General features: G+C 40.8%; 1 protein-coding gene across 1 annotated transcript in view; it reads right to left on the bottom strand.

Moving 5' to 3' along the window:
- ADAMTSL3 (ADAMTS like 3) overlaps positions 1–24,526 on the bottom strand; it is a 168,690-nt gene that overhangs the window by 24,604 nt on the left and 119,560 nt on the right. The window contains exons 13-20 of the mRNA XM_066558695.1: positions 23,596–23,743; positions 22,850–22,934; positions 15,949–16,235; positions 9,066–9,195; positions 7,836–8,028; positions 7,137–7,316; positions 6,230–6,383; positions 930–2,010 (exon numbers count right to left, since the gene is read on the bottom strand). Coding sequence (XP_066414792.1) covers positions 930–2,010; positions 6,230–6,383; positions 7,137–7,316; positions 7,836–8,028; positions 9,066–9,195; positions 15,949–16,235; positions 22,850–22,934; positions 23,596–23,743 — 2,258 coding nt within the window. The remainder of the gene's footprint in view (positions 1–929; positions 2,011–6,229; positions 6,384–7,136; positions 7,317–7,835; positions 8,029–9,065; positions 9,196–15,948; positions 16,236–22,849; positions 22,935–23,595; positions 23,744–24,526) is intronic.

Raw genomic sequence — 24,526 nt, 5'->3', positions numbered from 1 at the left:
AAAATGGTTTAGTTTTAGGGTGTCTTTGCTTTAATTGATAGCCCTGCAGAAATATATTTTTCTTGGCAGTGCATTTAATCAGTTAAATATGTTGAGAAATATCCAAAAGCATCTTTATCATTTCAGAACCAGTTTTTTCATTACTCAAGAGCTAGCTATAATTCCAAGAGGCTCACACACAAAGTTAATGTTGATATTACCAGGTGAGCTTCTAATTTATCAACACTGAAGTATTTGTTCAGTCTTGAGCAAATATCTGATTGTGACAGCTTGCTGTACTCATTTGTCACTCTCAAATGCGATTGTAATACAGGTTCTTTATTATTCTGAATTTCACTGTCCTCAACAGAAATATTTTAAAGTATTGAAAAACATCCATAAAAGCTCATATTTTTCTTTTTCAACTGAAGTTATGCAGCTCCAGGAATACTTAAATAGTGTGTTGAAGAATGGTGTGGGTACTATTGATATTTTCCCTTCTTAAAATGAGTAAGAGCTAAGACTTCTTTTCATCTATACCATGACAGATGTTTTTAATGTGTTCCCACTGTATTTAGTATCTGAATGAATCCAATAGCCTCTCTAATTTGAGGGTAAATCTGCTCTTTTTCTGACACAGCTGAAATGATTAAAGCAGATCAAAAAATACTGCCAGGACATCCAAAACACTTCACCTTATAAAAATAGTAAATCGTCATATGTAGTATCCTGGAAATGGCCAAACACTTGGATTCAGTAAAGCCAAACAACGTGACAGACACTTGAAAGAATAAAAATAAATTACTTTACTAGAAAGATGGCAGGCCCAGTGGCCATGCTTATCTCATTTTTACAACAGTATGTTCTAATATTGCACAGCAGGGTGGATTTTTTCCGTCGACAGCGCCATAGTAAGTCATTCAAAAGTAAAAGAGAAGCTATTTACTTACTTTGCAGAGGCTTTTAATGTCTCGCCATCTTTTGTCCAAGTGTATTTCACTTCACTCATACCAGCTGTTTCACACAGTAGATTGACAGCATGAGTATTCTTGGTCAGAAAAACTGTATTTCCAATTCGTACAGTTACTGTTTTGTTGAAGGAAACTTGAGGAATTTCCTTTTGCCTCATAATAACTGGAACCTTCTGGTCAAACATTAACTTATCGACCGCTTTTGTGCTGAAACGTTCGGATTCGTTTGGCAATTTGCTTGGGAGTTTCGAGGGAACTTTCTCATCCTGGGCCCCCTTCCATTTTTCAGCAGTTGGTTGTGGATGTCTGGATAATTCAGCAATCAACTGGAAGATGAGCTGGGATGCCAGGTCATCGCTGACTTCTCCAGTTTCAATGAGCTGGCTCATGTTCCTCATGAGCTCCTCGAACTGAGCCATGTCCATGCTGTAGGCACCCTGGAGCACTGCAGCCTCCAGGCGCCTGTTCCTGAACTCTCGAGAGCTGAACTCTTCTGCTGAATTGCTCCCAAAGCTCCCAAGGTTCCTCAGGAACGGCTGATCATTGACCTGCCTGTCACCCAGGTAGAGCTCGTTCTTCTTGCTCCACATTTGCCACACTTTGCTCATCTTGTGCCATTTGGCCCCGAGGCTGTTGGCTTCGTTGTGATCTGGGTGGCTGGGCTGGCTGGGCTGCTTTGGAGGGGCTGGGGGCTCGATGAGCCTGTTGTCAGTCCCGATGAGTTTGAGCACAAAGGTCTCGTGCGCAGAGCCCGCGATGCACCGGTACACACCGATATCTGCAGCCTCCAGGGAGTGGATTTTCAGCGAGCCTGACTTAGTGATGCCAAGCCTTTTGGAGTTTTCTAAGTGCTGTCCATCCTTCTCCCAGCGGATAAGGGACTTCTGGAACCTTCTCACGGGGCACTTAATGACCACAGATGTTTTTGGGAGTAGGTAGGCTCGGCTTCCAATGGTAAAATTAATGCGCTTCTCCGGCCGTGTCTGAATATAAACCCGGTGAATGCTGACAATCTGAGGTCCATGGGCAGAAAACTTCGCTGGAAGCTTGGGCTTGATCTCTGCAAGAAAACAATGTGTTGAAAAGCATCTAGTCATTGGCAGTCATGCTTACAAAATCTGCTTTTCACAGAATGCTTGAAAGAGCTTTTCCTGACTTTGTTCAAGTCAGACTGCAACACACAGAGCTTTTATCTGAGTCACAAAAATATGAACAACATGAAACCATAACATTCCCTTGCTTTGGCCAAGAATTCTATTGCTTCTTCCCCAGATCTCCTAACAAGAAAAGCATCCATATACCTATGCGGAGGAGGTAGATAGTGAACACATATATGAAAGGATATGTACACATACTATATATTACTCCATGTATATGCTCATATTCCAGTTATTTTTCCTACAGCTGCCTCAGAAAGGCTAGGCATGATGGAAATGAAAAAACTGAATTAAAAAAATGTGAACACATTATCACTTTCCCCACATTTGAGCACTGTTGAGTGCAGAATGACCTAAATAAAACAAAATCTATCCAAAATGTAAGGCTCCCCTTGACTCTTATTTAAAATGCTGGCTGGCTGTGCTGGTTGCCTGAGTCAAGCCAAACTGATAGCAGTGCAGGAGGTGAAAGAAACAGTCAGTGAAGACACAGCACATGCTACAGGCAAAGCCACCCTGTAATCACACGCTGAGGCTAATTCATTAGGGTTGAAAGATGAGTTGCTGACAGTATTGTGCCAAGAAAGCAGGGAGGGAAGCGAGGGAAGAGAGAAATAGGGCAGAATTTTGAGAGGCTGAATAGAGCGATCAGATGAATTACAAAAGCAGGCAATAACAGCATAAGGCTTTGTGCAGGCTGGGCATAGACACACAGGGTATTATGAAACTGCTCCTGCACTGAACTACAGGCACCTGGATGCTGGAAGGTTTCTGGGGAGCTGCCTGGATGAAGATGCTGGAAGGTTTCTGGGGAGCTGCCTGGATGAAGATGCTGGAAGGTTTCTGGGGAGCTGCCCGGATGAAGAGCACCACGGCAGGCTTTCCCAGCAGAGCTGGGAGGCACAGGGGGTGTTTTGGATGCAGAGCTCGGGATGCCGCTGTGCTGACTCAGCGCTGGCAGCAGCAGCGCCCGCTTTGATCGGCGGAGCGAGCCTGGCTGGGAGCGCCGGGCCGGGAGGGACCGAGCGCGGCAGGACAGGGACGCGCACAGCCCGAGCCCTGCCCGGCCGGGTCCGATCGGCCACACGGGAAGGGTCGGGAAACAACGCTGCTGGTGCTAGAAAACAGCCCCGCAGTGCTCGGTGACCCAGCGCTTTGGTATGTGACGGAGAGAAAACTCAGAGCCCGCAGAAGGAGCTGATGGCCAGGAAATGGACACAGGGATCAAAACGTTTCTCAGCTCGTCTGAATCTGAAATCGGCGCTGCTTTTCCACTTGGGAGGTACTTAAATAAAAAGACAACTACGCTGATGGCACAGAAATGATACCCGAAAAACTGTGTATACATGTGCTACAAATATGCTGTGAAGAAATAGGTGAAAAGCTAAATGCTTCAAGCATTCAATAAGTGTGTACACTATAGGAACTACACCCTGGAGTGCGTTCTCATGCTTATAAAACAAAATGGTTATTTTCAATGTTTTGGGTAATGAGTTCAGACCTGTGGGGATATCATGGTTTCATAATTACACAGCTTTTAAATCGGCATTTGTTATCCAGACACAAGGTTCCCTCAACCATTTCACATGGTACAACAATTAAATTGTTTTAGGCACTCAGTTTACTAAAATTATTAAAGTAGTGTCCTGTTTTTAATAAGTTATTGGGCCCCAAATATTTCTTTTCAGGGAAGCGTTCCAGTATTAAATATTCTATTTCCAAAATCCAACTTACAGACACAGTAAGTGTAACTTTAAACACACAAATTAAAATACTTCAGGCTGTGGTCTGTTTACACTAGTTATTCCAGCTTAGAATTAAACCCAGTGTATACTTATAAATATGTTAACAAGTCTCATCCATTTCATTTCTTTAAAAAAGACAGACCACTAACTCTCATTAGCAGCTCAACACTAAAAGGTGTGTGTATTTTTACTGGTGACTGGTGAGCAAGGCTGAGAGTGAAACAAAGTTCAGAGTTGTGGATGGCAGGCCATATAAATATATAAGGTCACATGAATGTATGAGGCCACATAACTTTGCATTCTCTAGGTCCTTACTGTCATTCAATCTTGCAGCTGCTGAGGTAATGGACTGTTTGGGAGGGTAAAGGTAAATCTTATGGAATATGTGCTGGAGCCTTTGGACCTCATTATCACCTGGTAGAAATCCATCTGCATCTGTGACCTGTAATGGTCCTGAACAGCTTCAGCTGGGTTTCAGATCCTGGTGACCTCAGGGCTAGACTGGTGTTATTTCCTATTTCTCAGAGCCCGGAGTCAGGAATGTTTCTACTTAATAAGCACTCCTAAGTCAGAAAACAGCAACAATTACCAGTCTCAGGGTAAAAGATTAAGTCTAAAATGACTCAGCATTGTCATGAGACAGTAAAAAAGGCACTCATGTGAGCCACAGAAGCATCACCTTGAGGAGGGAGATTTAGAAACTGCTCTCCAAGGCAAGAACCCCCAACAGCACTCACACCACACTGCTCCTCACCCATCCACATCACTCCTTGTCCTACAGAGGACATGGAGATGCAGAGGAGATGCCTCCTGCATGTTCCTGGGAATCCAAAGCCTGCTGCTGTCCCAGCCCTGGTTCCTTCTGCAAGACTCAAGCAGGAACTGCAGGTGTGGAGCAGCCTCCCACCTTCCCCTGCCCTCCTGCTGCACTGTGAGAGAATCCCCAGGCAGATCCGAGCTGCAAAGGCTCCCTTGCTCCTCAGGGAGGTGGAAATGCAGGGAGAGGACAGTGATTCTCTTTATGGCTTTGATCTGCTCCCATTCTGGCCCATGTTGCTCCCTCTGCAGCCCTGTGTGCTGCTCTCTAGGCACTGTGCTGGAAGCTGACATGGTAGCATTAATATCAGTCTGAACTAAGCAACTTGCAAAGCAGCTCCACTGCCATTCAACTATCCACAATTAATTAAATTCAGATAGATATGCAACTCAAAATATTTTATTAAACCTTATGCCAAGGACATTCCTGAAAGTCCACAGGGCTTTATTTAAGTGGAGTTTTGAACCTCAGGATTTTGGCATGTTAATCTGAAATGCAGGCCAGGAAAAGAAGTTTCATATTATGTATGAATCAGTAATTATTCTATTTCTTATGTTGTTTTGTGAATAATTTTTAAAGCAAAGCTTCAAAATGTATGAAGTAGCTATTTTTTCACAACACTGTGAGTTGAGTCAAAACATGGTTATATCTGACCTGTGATCAGAACCAGGCCACTGACAAAGGCTTTTTGTTTTCCCCCAGCTCAAAACTAAAAACTCTTTTTTCCCCCTGTCCTCTCAGCACACTGCTCCCCAAATCTGCAAACCAATACTCTCCATTAAAAAGAAGAGGAGCATTCCTGCATTTAGATCTGCCTATTCTATATTAGTGTATGTAACTGAACACACTCTGTATCACAGAGGGTTTTCCATCACTGTTAAACAATTAGTGCAACTACCATCAGTATCATAACCCAATTGTGCCCAAATTGTACAATTTCCACAGACAATCCTTCTGAAAAGATTCTTATATAGACAGTAATAAAACATCAGATTTTTCAAATAATGTCTGTATTGTCACCACTCTCTGTGGAGCTAATGAAGCCAAGATTGTAATTTTTACAGGGAGAGATAGAAATTATACCTAAAATTATCACTGGCACAGAGTTTCAGGTTTTGAATTCCACCATGTTAAGCAAAATGTCCAGTGTAATACAAACATACAGAGAAAAGACAAGGCAAAACTGGATTCTTATCTTTTCTAATGTCCTTTGTAATTTATGTTAAATTTATTATTTTTTTCTCTTTTTTTTCCAATTGGAATAGTGTAAATGATAAAGGAAAAATCAGATCAAATGGTGCATAAGAGTGAGGGTGAGAGGTATGCACCATAATATATATTCAAAAACTACTTCTTGGGATCATAACCTTTGTTTTTGAGTGGTGGAAATAAAACTAAAAGCAATCCTGTTATTACTGGTATAGTAATTATGACACTCAGTTAGTGCCAAGTTATGTTGTGATAGTATAGGGAGATGAGTGAATTAATGTGCATACACCTTTCTCTTTATAAATAGATCATTCCAAATCAGCAAGGAACTAGATAAATTCACATACTTACTGTTGCAGGCATTCATCTGACAAGACCTTACAAGCAGTGAAGGAGACAGAGCACTGCACATCGATCCATTTAATGTGACATATTGGCCCTTTGCTGTGAGGTTTTGGCAGGCAAGTTTCCTTCTCTGGATTCCAACACCACAGCTTACTGAGCACTGTGAAAGGAAGGATGCAGTCAAGCTAAACTTGGTGCTCCACACCACACATGCTAATTTTAAACTAGTTTGTTTTGTGGTGGTTTTCTTTTAATATTTTGTTAAAATTTTTTTAGTTCTGAAAGAGTACACACACTCTACTTCATAGGAATCCTTGTTTTATCTAGTTATTAGACTGTAATATTAGTTATTAAACTCTCTCCACTTTTCCAGGCAATAAGAATATAAGAGAGACAGTTTTTCCAGCAAGCAAGTCGTGAATTAAAGTAACATGACAGTGTTTATGCCCAGCCATGGGCAAAACAGAGCAATGAGATCTGGTACCTGAGAGAAACAACTCAGCAGGTTCTAAACAGTCTCTGGTAAGTCTCTCAACCCTCTCTGAAACGGTAATTGCAGCTTCTAAATTCAATTTTCTAAATCATTTTGAATGGGGAGTGGTAGCAAGCTTGCATTAATCAGGAAAGGAGGAGGATGTATTCCAGAATAATGCAAAGATTTGCTTTTTGGAAGCTGTACCATGAAATTATTGATAGCACACATGTCTGGTGGAAAGCATGCAATGGCCTGCAGTGACTGAAGCACTGTGGTCAGTCTGGCTGCAGGCAGGCACGCACAGTTTAGTTCAGGACAGGCTTTGTGACAGCTTCAGCTGCCCTGGCAGCTCCAAACTGCTCATGGACCCAGGCAGAAACCTTCAGAGCTTTTGTTACAATGGAGGGTTTTGGTTCACCATCATTGAGGTTTGCTCACCTTGGACCATTCTCCAAAGACCAGCTGAGGAGGGCAATCAACTTTTGCACAGGCTTTACTAGCTGGCAATTTGGGCTCCTGGCAGGTGTCATCAGGGAGTTTCAGGAAACTTCCATCTGTCAGCAGCTGCTTACAGGACACCCTGCGGGTCTGAATCCCTCCTCCACAGGTACGTGAACACTAAGGAGGAGAATCAAATACAGCATTTACATCTGCATGGACATCTCTGCCCCTGAAAAATGACATCTACTTTCAATGAGATATCAAGCAGCATGGAAAATTCAATGTTAAAATATTTAATATATTGGAGATGAAAACTGGAGATCAAATGTCAAACATACTACTGAATGCATGAAAGTAGAAATCTGAGAGAAAAACATGCATCTTATGCATAAATCTATGTCACTCACCAGTTAATACATCAAAAAAAGAAAATAAGGTTATTGTCTTTAGAGAGCATAGGGAGAGACATAATGTATGGAATAACAGGTATCCAGCTTCCTGAAAGCCTAACAAGGAGTTCCACCTCATCCTGAGATTACTCAACAGCACAGGAGTCCAAAGCAGTGCTTTTGGGTTAGTTTGTTCTATGATGGAAGTTGAAACACCCACAGAAGGTCGGGAGCTGCCTTCCATGCAGAAAAGTCAAGTCCCTGGCCAGAGGAGCCCATTTAGACTCTTCCTGTGACCCAGCCATACCTGTTGCCATTCCTCAGCGTGCCAAGCAGGGGGACAATCAATCTGGTTGCAGGCTTGCAGAGAAGGAGGCTTTGGCTCGTGGCACTGGTGGGCAGCAGGAGCGGGCGCCCCGGGCTGCTGGCAGGACACGGCGCGGCTCTGGATCCCCACCCCGCAGCTCGCCGAGCAGCGGCTCCAGGGGCCGCTCTGCCACCTGTCCCAAAACACACCAAAAGCTCTCCTTCAGCAGCCCACCTCACCCTGGGCAAGGAGCACTCTCATCCAGACAGAGCCCAGCAAAAAGCACAGCTGCAGGCACAGTTATTGATCGACGGCTAAAACGCCCCTTTGGTTTGGCTGGAGCACAAAAGTATAAATTGGTAACAAGCGAATGCTGAATTTATTAATGATAAAGCAATAAACAGTCATTTTCAGACAAATTTCACTCCAGTATTTACCTTTAGAGTGCTTCTCTTAAAAACAGCCTGTTGGCAACCTGCTGATGTTTACATTGATAAATGTAAATATGTAAATAGACCTTTCTTATATTTAGAAAACTTCCTTTAGATGCGTATGTTTTCTATAAAACATCCTGTTCCTGTTAACTTGTTCCCTACATTTAGCAAGAGCAGGTTCCTGCAAACACATAGAAACAATTTTTAAAGGATCTGGGATGTCGGAGATCAAAAATGGGTAAACAAGTCAGCACACATCAAAATTTCACATACGGCCCTTTCAAGGGATCAAAGGACCTAGAGGTTTTCTGGGATTTAGACTGGGTTTTTTTCTTTCCCCAGAATCTCCAAATAAACATAAGAACTACATGAGGCTACTAAAGAAGCATTAAATTGAGGTGCATTTAAATCATGATTTCATATTTTTTTTAATTCAGTAAAGATAAAAAGTGAATATCCTCAGCTTTTCTTTTGTGAAATATCCTCAAAATTTTCCTTCTACTACTAGGAGAGTTAAGGCTCTTTTTCCAACTCTGGCAGATATTCAATGTGGAAGAGATTTATTTCAGAAAATGTCCCCTATTTCATCAGTGAGATATGAAGAGTGGAAAAGGAGTGAACAAGACCAAAAAAACACCCCAATCCCAAAACCTTGTTGAAAACGGAAGTAGTGAAATTCCATCCCGAAAGCATGACCACAGTCCCGCAATCTGAACCCTTTCTGAGAAAGGCAATGTTTATTTAAGTCCCATTAACCCCTCCTTTGCCATCACATAATTCCATTATTCCAGGGTACCTCGGCGGGCAGAGCTTCGTGTTGCAGGTCCGAGTCATCGGGGGTGGCCTCTTGGAATTGTCACACAGGCTTTCACTGACACCTTGTTTTGTGTCCACGTGCAGACACATGGCAATGGCTTCCTGTGTGCCTGCATTTGAAAGGAAAACACCCATGAAACACTGAAGATGGAGGAGATTTCTGTCAAGCTTGCTCTTGAATAATAATCAGTAAAAAAAGCACTGGATTAGATAGCAGGCTTAAAAGTAACATCTCAAGCAAAAAGGAATGCAGAGACAGTTTATATATTTAATACTCAAAAGATATTTGTGAATGATATCTTAACTTCTGTGATATTTAAAAGTCATCATTTGACATTCTACTGCTCTGAAAACCAATAAAAACCCAGGCTTTTCTGTCAAGCTACTACCAGAGGCTGCATCCACTAGTTCTGTAACGATCCTAAACCAGCTGCTACCTCCATTGCCAAAACTGAGGTGAAAGTGATTCCTTCTCACTTACCTTGCCTTTAATAAAAACCTACGGATCTGCAAAAATTGTTATAAAATGCAGAAAACTTGCAAAGCTATAGTCAGGAGAAATGTTCTATGTTTAGTCAGCCATTCTCAGTGGCCAAGAGATGCAATGGTTTTGCTGAAGGCAGCAAATCTGACCCAGCCTAGAGCTTTCCTGACTAGTTACCATTCTTGGCACCTTCTGATCTGCAGCTCTTGCTACCTGGATCTTATTACTAAAGCATGGAAGATTACTAATGCTCAAATTTCTATGAGCAAAATGAAACGTAATATAAGTTTCCTTTAGAACAAGACAGCTTAGTGAATACACATTCAGTGAACTACTTCTATTTTAAACTTGTGCAATTATCCAATTTTATATATCATATTTTTTAGTATGAAAGCCTTGCTCAGTTTCAAAGCTCACTCACACGCACATAAATTACAAGATGGTTGTGATGTGCCTGGGGGATTCTGTGTATCAGGGTTGTTCTATACAAGCAATGCTAATAATCCAAAACCTACAGAACAAAAGAATTGAAATCATAAAATACCTTTATTGTTTCCAAGCAAAAATAGCTCTTGAAGAGCCAGTTTAATAGAATTTAAATTCCATTCCCTTTTGTCTTTCACTTATCTTCAGTGATTTTTGTAAGGATATTGCTGACCACCAGCCATTTTAATTCCAGTGGGCTGGAATAGCTGAGACAGGAAGTTCTACCCCCAGGCCAACATTTCTCTCCTGTACACAAGCACTGTCATTTTTTCATAAACCAAAGATGTTCCTTCCATCTATAAGCAATTTTGATTCAGTCCAGTGTGTTAGCCAGCCCAGGCCGCAGTCCCACTTGAGCCAGCCCAACTACTTCAGACACCGCAGCAGGAGTAAACCAGCAGCAATTTTCAGAATAACACAAATTCCAATTTCTCTCAGGCTCTCTGGTACACCTCGAGATCCCCTCTGGGACGCATTTGCAGTTCAGAAAGACCTTGTTATATAAATGTTTTGACTACATCTACAAAGAGATGAATTTTTATAGAACAAAAGAGCTGACCTTAAATATGATTGACAACCTATTCAGTTCTCTTCTATCAAAGTATTGATAATTCTGTTAATGTAGAACGTACACACATTGTAGGAAAACTACTTTACTAGTCAGGCTGAGAATAAATATTTAACAACAAATACCATGTGGCAATACAGGCATGAAAATGCCCAAAGATGACAAAGCAATAAACAATTTTTCTTATAGAAGTTGGGGAATCAAAAGCTTTCTTTGAAGTCAATCCTCAAGTGTTTGCTTAACAGGAGCAGCTTCCCTTTCCCCTTACATAGGAAATGCACATTTGACTGTCTGCAGGAGAGAAGGAAGCATTTAAGGTTGGGTTCCGACAGAAACAGATTTGCCTTACCAGACAAGTAATAAAATCCATGCCAAGCATCCATACAATCTATATTTTAGGTCATAATCTACCCTATGCTACCACGCTTTAGCTTTGCTCCCTGTGTTGCTGTGAGAAAACCTTGCTCCAAGGTGATGCTCTGGAGCAGGTTGTACCACATAGAATTGTCTTAACATCTCACACAAAGGAGGGGAATGAAATTAAATTCCCCTCAGACCATCTAAATTGGCAATAATGTCATGGGAAATTTTTATGTTGGTGTTATGTAAGCTAAACTGGCCAGCCAAATGAACAAGAGGCATGTCATACCAGGTGATGGGGTCTGTCTACAAATTGGCACCTGGAGTTCATTAAGGGGTTCCTGCCTTGCAGCAGGACCTGTAGAGCTTTAATCACATTAAGAGAAGAAAATGCTGATATGTGGTGTGTTTTTCATTTGACTGGAGTACAGAGCACAAACTGCATTAGCAATTCTTCCCCACAGGGGCCTCAATGAAAGGAAACTTGCACCCTGTTTTGATGCTGTAAGTACAAAATGGATACTAAAGAGTTGTTAAAAACCCACCACGAAGTCCTTCCTGTTCCTTCGTTCACAGTTCAAGAACTCTATTCAATAAATAACTGCACCTAACTGATGTTAAATTTGCTTGAACTTAACTGTCAAAGTGTCTTTACAATTAATCAGATTTCTCACCCCAAAGTATAATTTTCCATTAGCTGGGAACTTCAATCGCTGATAAACTTATTCTATGTCGATTGGAAAATGGAAAAATCTATTATTCAAACAAGCAAAGTTTTATATGTATGACTTTCTTGGCTTATAATATAAACATAGTAGATAATTTAACTAAAACATTATGTATGCAGCAGGGAGCATTAAGTATTTTTACAGTAATCTGATGCACTATTGTAGTAATTACCCTACTATTCAGTGAAATAGAATCTTTTCTATTTTAACCCAGCATTCAAACCACATACATTTACATTCTTCTACAATCTTTCCTGTGCAATGAAATACACAGTGCTTGAAGCTGTTTTAAAAGAGCAAAATGCTTGAATTAAGCCCAGAATTTCTCTTCCTGCATTTTTAAAGTACAAAGAAAATGGGGGTGGAAAGTTGCTGCACAAATGTTAAAAAGGTGGATCTATTCTCTATACCTGGAAGAGGAAGAACATTTATTTACATCAGACAGTCTCAGTTTGGTGGCTTCTTAACAATATTTACTATAAGCTGAAAATAACTCAGAAGAAATGCCAAATTCTACATATCCTTGAGCCTCTCAGTGCATCTATTTTATACTTCTGTCAGAGAGTAAACAACATCTGCAGCTAATGAAACAAATGACACAAGTGACCAGCTATCAAGGTGACTCCAACAAAAGCTGAGAGCAAATTTTCTCAGCTTTATATGTGAGTCTCTGAACGGTCATTGTTTTTCTTAGAACCCTTAAATTTGGCTAGAATCCATTAATATTCTAAGAATCTCAGGTTTCTCATAAATAAAATGGTAAACTTTGAGCTCTTATGGTCCAGACAAAAGCCTGAAAACACAACTTGACTGCACTCTGAAGTTACCAAAGCCACAGAGGCTATAGAGGAAATAACAGGAAGTGCATATGTTATTTATTGCTTAATCACATTATTTTTAGGCCAATGTAATGACTTTAGGTGGCCCAAATAACCATTTTTGAAGCATATAGAGTACTACTACTAATAATAATTACATTTAACCACCAAAATCTTCCTCTTGCAACTAAATGTATATTTAAACAAGAAAATGTTCAGAGATCTTTAAAGTGAAAAGCATCCCTTTAAAATATTGTTGAGTAGTAAATGATTGACAACACTAAAGAAATGCTATAGATTACAACAAAAACATTTCTCTTTGGGCATATTCTTTATTCTCATAATGATTATTAATTCCCTACTGATGATATTATGTAAATTAAACTTACATCTGGGGCTCTCACATCACGGCCAAAGTTCTTCAGATTGAAAAGAACACAAAAACAAAACCAAAGAAACCCAAAAAAACATTCGGGGAAAATGAAGGCAAATTTTGAGATCCCCAAGCATGCAGCTGGCTTATTTTCAGTTTGGGATTTCTTCAGGCACTGAATAAAAAACCAGATCTTTAGATTTCAGACTGGTTACAGAGCTTCCTACGGGTATTAAAGGTGATGTCTGCCTATGACTAATAGGCCTCAACAACTTTTATTTACACTCACGGAAAGACTGATCAAGGAAGCATTAATTATGCTAAGAGGCATAAAACAACTCAGCTGCACTCAAAACCTCAACTTGTTTGGCTCTTCACGTGCTGTGTGAGAAGCCACAGAGGTTTGGTGCAGAAGGCACATAAGTGACCCGAGACTGGGGTGACTGCTGCTCTAGAACTGGAAAGATGATGTTTGATAACACCTTGCAAATCACTCTCTCTGAGTCTAATACCCAAAAAACCCAATGTTTCCATCTGCATTTTTTCATCTGCCTTGCACAGGGACCAGAGGAGACTGAATTACAAGTCTAGTCTGCGTGAGGATTAAAAAAAAGGTGCAAGTGACAAGCTCTGAAAGAGACATTCGGACTTTGCTCAAATATTGGCCATAAAAGCTTCCAGCCTGCTTAGAGCCTGCTGAATTTTCCCTCATTCAGAAAGAGTTAAGCACCAAGAAACGGGGGCAGGGAGTTCCAAGGATACAGAAATCCACAGGAATTTGTTTTAACAGCCACTGCTAGATGCATACATACTAGAGAAAAAGTACCTAATATAATTTACATTACACTGGGTTATTCCAAACTCAGACAACATTTATTTCTTATAACGAAAGAGTTCATCTAATTGAAATGAGATTTGAACATAAAACTTAGCAGAAATGGATCAGCTCCTTTGAACTACACAATGGAAAAATAGTAGACAGTGAGATCATTAGCTAGTACATTGCAGTGAGCTGGAAACAGAAGAGATGTCTGGTTCCCTTAAAACTATTTATCGGCAGGTAATTTTTGGTCTGTTTGAAAGCCTTTGCCAAGGCAGCCAGAAGACCAGAGCTGATAGAAAGGAAAAATCGCCTTACTAGCACACCAATATGGGGGCTTCTGAAGCTGCTCATTGATAAAACACCCTGACAACTTCCCACATTTCCCAGGAGCATCACATAAGGAAAATGTCTAGACACAGTACCAGTGATACCACAGAAGTCTTAAAAACACAAACAGATATTGTCTTTCAGACTTCTTCAAGTGAGTCATTTCTACTGCATAGCAAACAAATTGTTAGATTACTATGAACACCTACAGGACAATTCTGGGTCAGGGAATCTCACAAATTCATGAAAGGTCAGAAGTTAACAACAGAGTTCATGCTCGGCTCCCTCAGGAACAAAATTTAAGCTGAACACAAGATTCTGCTTATCAGTCATTTTGAAGCTTCTTCCAATGAAACTGCTGTGTTCAGTGCAGCCTCCTTAAATTACCATCAGTCTGCACACCAAGTGCAAGTTTTTATGGGGATGCTTTTGCAAGGACAAACTCACCTTTGAAGATGCAGAATGCAATTGCAATATGTGCAACAACAGGCAAAGACAAGAGATTATTTCAGCCTACATATCTGATTATGTCCTCAAAATTCAAAAACCTTGGAGTTTTAGAACACCTCTGGCAAAGACACTGGCTAAAAAGCAGTAAAGTGGATTTAAGATGGCAAGAAAATGGTTGTATGTTACAAAAATCAGTTAAGATACCATAACTACAAATTTAGTATTAATGGATGGGTTGTTCTGCTTTACAGCACAATTTCCTTATTTCTAAAAACATTTCTCTTATTAAAATATGAAACAAAGTCACTCAGCCACAATAGCTGTCACTACCATCTCATGCTGCTACAAACACACTTGGACTACAATCTCTCCTCCCTAGCCATGGTGTCCACTGCAGGTAGTGCAGGGAATGGGATGCTGCAGCTTTTGTGATCACAGGTGCTGTTATACCTATGGATCAACCCCCTCAGTAAGCAGCAGTGTTAAATGATAAAGGAGGCACTATCAGTCACTTACCATGCTGCTGATCCCATTCTGGGGCATCCCTCCCAGCTTCTGCCTTCCAGCTCTGAGCTGGTGAGCAGCACCAAGAAGGGAGGCTGCTGTCTGTGAGCTCTATCTCACTCCCCACTTCCAATTGTTTCTGTTTCCCCTTTTTCTACATTTTTTATTTCTTCTATGGGTACAACTGTCTTCACTTCCCACTGATGTCAGCAGTCCTGTCATATATAGGTGTGTTCACAATTCCACTGCCTCCACTTAACACTTCATAACTCACTGTGCTCAGTCCCAAAGTACAGTAAGTAGTAGCAACACCAGCAGCCTTGTCTGGTAACATGTACTTAGGACGACAGGGAGATTCGATTACATCCAGGCAGGAATGTGCCTAACTACTTGCAGACAGATGTATGGCACTGAGCTCCAGGCAGTGATACAGAGCACCCAGACCCAAACCAGCTCCTGTTTGATCTCCACACCAGCCAGGCTGGAAGCAAGTCTCCCTAATTACAGCTACGTATTCCCACTGTTCTGCAGAAAATGGCAGCTTATTGGAAGAAAAGGAATAAACATGGGAATTTTTACTCTGAAACCGTACAGTTTTGGTTCCTAGGAAAAGGTAGATAATCTAAACATCTCCACCACTGATGTATCAGACATACTGGTACCACAGAGGGCCTGGCAGCTGACACTCCTGCAGCAGCAAGACGAAAGCAAGTTGCTCTATCAACTTCCTGCACCTTGCTTTACCCAATAAGTGTTTGCCGAAGGAAAGAAAATAGTTTGAAATACTCTATTGATAACCAAAAATATGTTAAAGCTTGTAGCTGCAGGTTTTCCTACAGATCAACATAGTTACTTTAAGGTAACACTAACAGGAGATGCAACAACACCAAATAATGCCAAATTCTTACAACTCAGGATAAATTAAGAAAAAATAAAAGGTACCTCCAAGACATGTGGCTGAGCATGGGGTGAACCCAATATATTCCCAGTCATACATCCCAGTGCCATCTTCAGCACGAGGAAATTCTGGCGTGTAGGGGACAGGATCACTGTCACAGGAGGCCTGGTGACAGACTCGCTCTGTGGGTGGCCTCTCATCCTCGCATTCCTCCTCGGGCAGCTCCACCTCGGTCTGAGTGAAGGCAAGAAGGATCCGGCACTTCACCTCTCGCACCTGGATGCCACTGCCACACGTGGCACTGCACGGGGACCAGGGCTCAGGAATAAACCTGCAGATGATCACAGCACTGTCATTCATTCCATGCAATTGTGTGCACAGCTAAAACACAGCCAACACACAAAAATGGGTGTTTGTACACTCAGCAGATAATACATCATACTGACGCTTAAGTAGAATGCACAATCAAGTATCTTAAGTCTCACACTTGACTCTCACATCCCAGACCATTTACCAAAATTCGTACAAGATGATGTAGGAAAAGAGGAGAAAGAATCATGAGGATCAGGGAGAGCTGTACCCTTTGCTGAGGAAAAAGGAAAACACTTAATTCTTTTCTCAGTCTCTTTCAGGAAAAAAAGGAGAAACTCCAGGAAGATGCATCTGTACAATATAAAATAACTCTCCAGATACACAGACTTGGACATATGCCAAAAAGTGTATTTGCAATGTGCTTAAATCTGAGAGGTCCTCACCTTATGTCATACTAATAATCAGCAACCAGAGAAGAGAAGCGCTTTCCAAATGGAGCCATATCCAGTGCAGACCACTGCAGGCTCATCTCTCATCTTCAATAAAGAGGTCTAACCAGTCTACAGTCCATCATTTTTATTAGAAAGCATTAATGCCCCTGATGAACTACAATAAAATCTCGTTTTACAGGTCACAAATTTGTTATAATATTCTCTGACTTTGAGGGTCACATTAATATCTGACAGTAATTTTCAAAATGGCACTAGAGACAAGGAGTTGGATTTCATTAATAAAGTTATCCTGGGTGGCTCTGGGGTGTACTTTATGAGAAGTCAAATACAGAATTTCCTAGAAGTTTTTTTCCCCAGGAAAAGGCTGCAGTTGGTCTTTATTATGTGTTCAAATGTAGCTGATGATCAAAACACCAGTGGGACATATAGGAGGATAATTTGACCAATGTTAAAAATGTATTTGGAAAAAAATATCCAAATTAGGGTTCAAAGATTTGGCCCTTATCTTGGATAAAGAATTATCTTTCCCTTACTGCAGGAGAGCTGCCCTTACAAACATAAGAACAGTTGTGTAAGACAAAAATCAGTATTTACACTCTGCATACACAGTAAGCACAGAAAAATGTCAACAGTGTGGTTTGATTCTGTGCACAGTTTATCATCTTGCCAATAATTTCTTGCCAGTATACACAGAGGAAGAATCAAATAGAAGAAAGGAGAACAGATGGCTGGCTAACCTGCAAGGATTCTCTAAGTCAGTCCTTGGGATAGTCACCAAGGCTGTGATTGGGACAGACCCCAAAAGTGACTCTTCCTGTGGAAAAGACTGTTCCCATTTCCAACAGAGGTTAAAAGATTAACTGGTTATTCTTTAAGGAGATATTAATGAAATAACTTTAGAGCTCTGCTACAAAGATAAATATATCTAAGCCCATCAAAATTTCTTTGAGTTCTCTCAGAATTTTTGTTAGAGCTCACTGGTCCTCACCAGACTTCAGGAAAAATTACATTATCCCCAGCTCCTCTTGACACCAAGAGCTCCCAGTGCTCATCCCTTCACAAGTCTGAGCACCTTCCTAGATGGCCAGATTGATGTTATCAAGGATGCTATCAAAACACTGCATGGCTGTGCCCTGCAGAGATCAAATCTGAGCAAATGCCAGGTTAGGAGCAGCCCAAGAGTCCACTGAGTCCATGGTGGGGTCAGTGTCCAGATGCCTCTGATATAAACTCTAATGACTATTTTGTGGAAAAGCTGCAAAGGAAGGCTTTCTCCTACCCCAACAGATAAAATCAGCTTAATCCTGGAACATCAGATCTCACAGTCTTTTCAAAGACAGCCATGCAAACTACCTAGGGTGGCAAAATCACCCTCATCCAATGAAATGCTTAAGCATGAGCCTAACTTTAGCATATTAGAAGACAACAGGATGACACGAGTTCAGAGGGAAACATGTGCTTAAGTGCTTTATTGGATCAAGGCCAGCGTGCATAGGCTTAACAGAATGATTACTTTCTTCTCCTTCTGTGTAAAAGAAAAAAATTAGGTCCATTTATACTTACGTACCTAATTGGAAAAATAAAATTGATGGACTTTTATAGTTGAAAATAGTTGGTCTTCTAACCATACCTAAGTTTATAGTCTGAAAGTAATAACTTCTTTTGGTAAAAGCATGACAGCAGCATACAGAAATTAGTTAGTTTTGTGTACTGTAGTTGAGTGCATTTAAACATTCCAAAAATAATGTATTTCAAAAACATTCTTTTGAAATCCTGTATAAATTAAAGGAAATTTTGAACCACAGTAACAATTTCACTCAGCAACCAACTGATTTATAAAGAAACTCAGAAAATTCTAAGCTTTTTTTCCCTTGACTTACAGCAAGAATTGCTATATTAGAATTGAGCTTTTCCTGATGAATATTAGTGTCTGGTATTTTTTCAGTGAAGTGCAAGATAAAAAATGAACACACAAAATACTTTTTATCGTACCTTGGCACTTGTTAAACTAGTCTTATGACTATTTACCTATTGAAATCCTAAACTATAAAACTTCTCCAAGGATGATAATGTTTAAGTCACACTAAGTATTTTCAACAGATGTCAATGGAGACTGCTAGTACAAAAGCAGAGCAAGGAACTGACTGAACACTGAGAGAGCTGATTTTTATCTAAATTTTGAGTTCAGGCAGATGGGGCTTTTTTTTAATTTTCCCTTTGTCTTGAACATGCAAAACCAAAGCCTGTGACAGGTCATTAAAGCAAACTCCGCCAGCCTCAGATGTGAGGTATCTTGGCATTCACAGCATACACATGGTAATGCTCTGGACAAAATACTTCCCTGAAGTAAACTCAGTCTGCCTTCAATGGGCACACACTCAGAGTCATCTCAGGTCAGGATTAGGGAGCATCAAAGTACTTGTACTACAAGGCTTTGTAGATCGTCAGCAATTTATGAGAAGTATGATAATAATGCACAGGATAGTGGTAACTGGAAATTTTCTGAGATCTTTAGGTTTGTTGATGAGACTCCTCTTTTTATTAAAAAAGAAAAAGAAAATATAAAAATGCAAATTTGATCAGGTACAACTTTTTATAATCAGCTTTTTTACCCAGTCATTCTTCCCAATGCTACATGGAACTAAATTTCTCCTATACCCATTTGAGCAGGTATAAGTAATGAAGACACTTCAGATACAGTGGAGGGCATGTCCATGCTACAGTGCTATCAGTATAGCACTAATGGAAATGTGCATTCACCTGGCACATGCTGTAAAAGCAAGTGTAGGATGACCTGAGAAATGAAGCAGTGACCTAAACTAATGATGATTAAACTGGGACAGTGCAGTCCAACTCGACCAAATTAAATCTGAACTGAAAACTGAACTCAGTGCAGTCCTCTGCAGCTTACTGAAGACTTGGAAAACATGGTGTCTCTTAATTTTTAATTTTCCTCATGACGATAGTTCTTGCTTTCAGTTAAGACAGGAAATGCCTAAATAATGAGAAAAAAAGGCAGCTCCAGCATTATTTCCAGTCCAGTCCTAATGCACCAAGAGTCCTGCATAAAAGTCTAAAGAAGCATCTCCAATGTGGGCTCTTCCTGAGCAGAACTTCCATGGTGCTGGCACCCTACCCCTCCCTGCAGCACCACCCTTGTCTGCCCTGAACAGCCACACTGCTCAGTTGGGCATTGAGGTTTTATCAGCCTCAAGGGTAGCATGTTGGACAAAATCACCAGCCCATTTTCAGAGAAGGAGCTGTGAGAAATGGGTAATTCTCCATCACCAAAGGCACAGGGGGGACATGTCTGTGAAAATGACTCCAATGCAATAAGTAGGAACCTTTATGAGAAACACTGTATTTCACATCAAATTTTAGCTCATATTGCTGAAAAAATATATCAGTTTTTGAAAGCATTTTAGTTTTTCCCTAAGCAATGACAGAGAAAGGCAGCTGAGGTGTCTATTTCTTTAACTTACAAGTAATAAAAAGGATGCAAGAACTTGCTGGAGCTTCTCTGCGAATCCCACTGTAACTAAGAAGGCTCGAGGGAAGAACATTTAAAATAATGATTGGTATCAACTGTCATCACATTCCACAACTGAAAACTAAAAAGGTCAGACCTACATTTTTCTTGGCCTCACTTTAAGGACAGTCATTTTTTATTTTGCTAATAATAAAAAAAAGAAGCTTTTGAACATTCCCCCTCTATGTAAATTCAGGACACCAGCCGTGGTAGACCACAGAGGCAGAAGTATTCATCATCCACAAGCTACTTTTGGCATATCCATCACTTGTGGGTTCTAAAACACAGCTGCATTTATTCTCTTATTCATTATCAACTAAAACATCACACAAAAGCATAGAGAGAAAGTTGTCATAAAAGGATGGACTAGAAGTTGAGACTTCATATTGTGGTTTAAATTTGGATGACAAGAGAACAACTAAAATTAAAAGTCATTGCATTTTACTAAGGAAATCATAAGTCTCTCACTAGGCAGAGGTGGGCTGTGAGTTATCACTGTGCCATGTCTAAATTACAGAAAACAAAGTTAAACAGATCTGAATCAGAGGGAAATCTTGTTATAATTTATTCTGGGAGAAGGAACAATTTATTGTCAGTTTCTCTTTAAATCTTAATCCCTGCCCCAAAGATCTGACTCTGGCTGGAAAGGACCAGAGCAGTTTGGGCGTGAGGTTTAAAGCACTGACGGAGAAATTCTCTGGTTGCAAACCATTATTGTCCACATGACCCACAGACAATCTGCAGATAGGAATGAAGTCAGGCATCAGCTATTTCTCATCTCTCCTTACCTGCCAGCTTCCTTAGAAGACTAAAGAGAAAGCAGTTGGGAGCAGAAGACAGTAAAATGAAACTCATGGGGAATCTGGCTGCAGTGCTAGAGCTGGGTCCCAGGAGGGCTCAGCGTGCCCAGAGTGGGGTGCACAGCCCCTCAAAGCACCTCAGCACAGAGCGGGGTGAGAGGAGCCAGCAAGAAGTGGCTGGAGAAACCTTTCAGACTTAGGTGAAGATGCTTCTGGAAATTGTGAAGGAAAGTCAAAGGACAGGATGATGCTCGTGAATGAAAGATGGAAAATATCTAAGTCTCCAGAGTAAGTGGAGAAGAAAAAGGCCACAGTGGAATATATAATCCTATATTCATTTGTCTAGGAAGGATGAATAACTGCTGTCATTGTCAGGACAAGGCAATCCATGACAAAGTTTCCAGCTCAGCTCTGTTCCATTCCACATCTCCTCTGAACCAGCAGTGCTGTGTGCCTGCCAGTCCTCCCTGATTGTTCTGTCAGACTGATGCTGGAGGATCCTAAAAACCCAGAAACTGCATTAGCTCATGGTTGCCACAGCAGGACTTTGTAATGCTAGAGATAATTTTCTTTATAGCTTCATGCTGAATCCGCTCTAGAAGTGACCTCATGCACCTTCACTCTGCTATCCTGACACTTAAAAGGCACATTTGATTGCATCATCCCCCTTTGACAATCACACTTTATTTTTATATCTTTGCTACTACCCTGTCTGAATTCAGGGCCACTGCTTTGGAGAGTGAAATAACCCCTCACAGTAGGTTGACACTTCACTTGAGAGGCTCGAGCAGTGAAAAGTTTAAACTACAGTCACCATAACTATATAAACACCTGTTTGGCAAGAGGTTTCTTCTGTGAGTCATTGCAGGTGTAAAGATTTTATTACTCATGGTCACACCTGTTGCTGCATGTGTGCCAAAAATCAGGAATAGTTTGATGGAATAAGAAAAATAAGCATAAGGTACACTCTGCTATCAGAGCAATATAAATCCAAAGCAACTTCATTAAGCTCATCTAAATTATTTCAAACTGACATTACTAAAAAAAAAAGTGCAGAATTCAACACAGAACAATAAAATACCGTTTAAAATCTCACCTCATACAAAACTAATACTTTTTATAAATTTAAATACTTTAATGCCTATATATTGAATATATTACACATATAAATAAATGTGTGTGTGTGTGTGTGTATGAAATGTACACAGGGGATACAAGGAATTGTGTGGATGCCCTAACATACAAGGGTCAGGAACAAGTGCAGCTGGATTTAAATTGTGCTTTCATCCCCAGGACTTGCAAGGCTTAACCTCATCAGTTTTTAAGAGGACTCACAAAATCCAGATGTTATTTCACACATATACACATGTAAAATAGCATAACTTACCCCCATAGATGCAGCTAAGCACAGAGATCAGCAGGTTTTTCTCACATTATGCATTGGTCTCACCCCCCAAGGAAATCCTGGCAACCCTACAAAGTACCTCTTAAGTTTTAATACCACCACTACATTCTTGAGGTAACGGCTATGACTGGGATAAAACTAAAGTTATTTAATTTATTTCTGCTGAAGCATCTCCACATGCATTAATTAGGGCTTAATCAGGCTAAAATCAAGATCCTTTTGAATTCCTGAATGATATAGGGGCACTATAACAGTGTAGCTGTGTATCATCCAGAACAGGAGCTCCAGAAGCAAAGTTACTGAGATGTAAAATCAGGAACAGCTCACCACAGGACTCATCTCCCATGGAGGGCCAACTGTCAAAGCAAACTGCATAGTAACAATCATTCCAGAGGTCTGCAAAACACACTGGAAATGTTTCTGCACTGTAAAAGGCCATGTACTTACGTTGGCTCTTCTGAGACTGTGATGGTCTCTTCCATTTCATGGGCCTGTTTAAACCATGGCAATTTTGCTTCCACAGGACTTTTTTCTGGTAGAGGACAAAGACTCAAAACATTCAGTAATTTCTCCAAAATCAAAGCAATATGTAGATGTCAGCATTAATCACCTCAGAATTTCACAGTTGAGATTGCTTATTGATCTAATGCTTTTTTAGATATACAGAATAATAACACAAAATTTACCAGAAAATTTCATCATGCTGTTTGAGCTCCATTCTTTGTTTTAAATTAGCAAAAATGGAGAAGGAAAAAGGAAAATAGTTTGAGTAAAACTTAATGAGCTGCTGAGAATGTTGACACCAGGACAACACACTTAATTTAAAACAAACAAGAACATCCCAGGTGATACATATGGAGTTTCATTCCCATTTCAAGTATTATTGAACAACTCCTCCTCCCTGTGTTAAGCTCATTACTTCTGATTTTTGACCAGACTATATAGATTTAGTTGGCACGCTCACTTCATGACAGTCTGGCCACATTATCAGCAAAAAATATCAGCAGGGTACTTTTACTAGCACCAATAATTAAAGTGCTTGTTTCTGCCAAAACTGGGGGGAAAAAAAAAAAAAAACCAACAAACCTAGTAAATTCCAGCTTCTGGCATTTCTGAAAAAGGTTACCAGGGGCTTTTAATTCTCTGGACAAAAAATGCGAAACAATAACAGACCCGGAGAAAGCTGCAGTTACCTTTTGGCTTGTAGCAGGGCACTGGCACGATGCACTCCTCCTTGATGTGCAGCTTGAGCTGCGGGTTGCAGCCCCCGACGTGCTGCCCGCGGTGGTCGATGCACAGCACGACGCGGTAGCGCAGCCCCCGGCCGCAGGTCACCGTGCACTGGGGACACAGCAGAGCCCCTCAGCCTGCGGCTCCCACTGCCAGCACTGCCCAGCAGCACGGCACAAGCAGCGCTGAGGGGCTCGCTGAAGTGCTCCCACAGAGATGTAAGAGTTTTGTCCCTGTGTTGCTAGATGGATAGGGAAAAGGTTGATGCTGGGGAAAAAAAGTCGAAGTTTTGGGAATGCAAGTGGTTTTTTGGGGTTTTGTGAGGCTTATCTGGTTGGCAGCAGGCTGAAATAGAAGTGGCTGTGCACTGAGAATGCACTCTGTCACAGTGGTGATTTTCAGTCAAGGCTGGGTCAGGGGAGCTGCATTTTTTACACTCTGGTGTCACTGATGTCACCTGGATGAACTAAGGAATTACAGGAGTGCTGGCCTATCTGACTGTATCAGATAACCACAGCCAGGACAAGCTGGCTTAGGCTATTGTTACTGTAATGAAAGGTAAGAATGCTGGAAAATCACCCCTGCAGGCTTGCCAGCCCCTGAGACAGACATGCCTTTAACTATTACAGCCAGTGAAATACTACATTTATCAAGAACTGAGACATAAATGACCTGACTGCAAAGGGGCCTGACCTCTGTCTCTAACTTCTGCATGCAAAGCAGGAATTCAACAAGCACAAGAATTCCATATGCATTTTGCTCCACACAGACAGAACTGCTTAGAGCAAACTTTTCCCAGTAATATTGATTATCTTTCAGGGCTATACTTTTCTAATAGTCCTGTGCTAATAAATACATGGTAACACAAGACCAGAGGCTTTCTTTAGAAAACAA

The sequence above is a fragment of the Molothrus aeneus genome, chromosome 13, assembly GCF_037042795.1.
Source record: "Molothrus aeneus isolate 106 chromosome 13, BPBGC_Maene_1.0, whole genome shotgun sequence".
In the NCBI taxonomy this organism is placed as follows: domain Eukaryota; kingdom Metazoa; phylum Chordata; class Aves; order Passeriformes; family Icteridae; genus Molothrus; species Molothrus aeneus.
The sequence above is the reverse complement of the archived record's forward strand: the minus strand, read 5'-3'. Positions and strand labels throughout refer to the sequence as shown.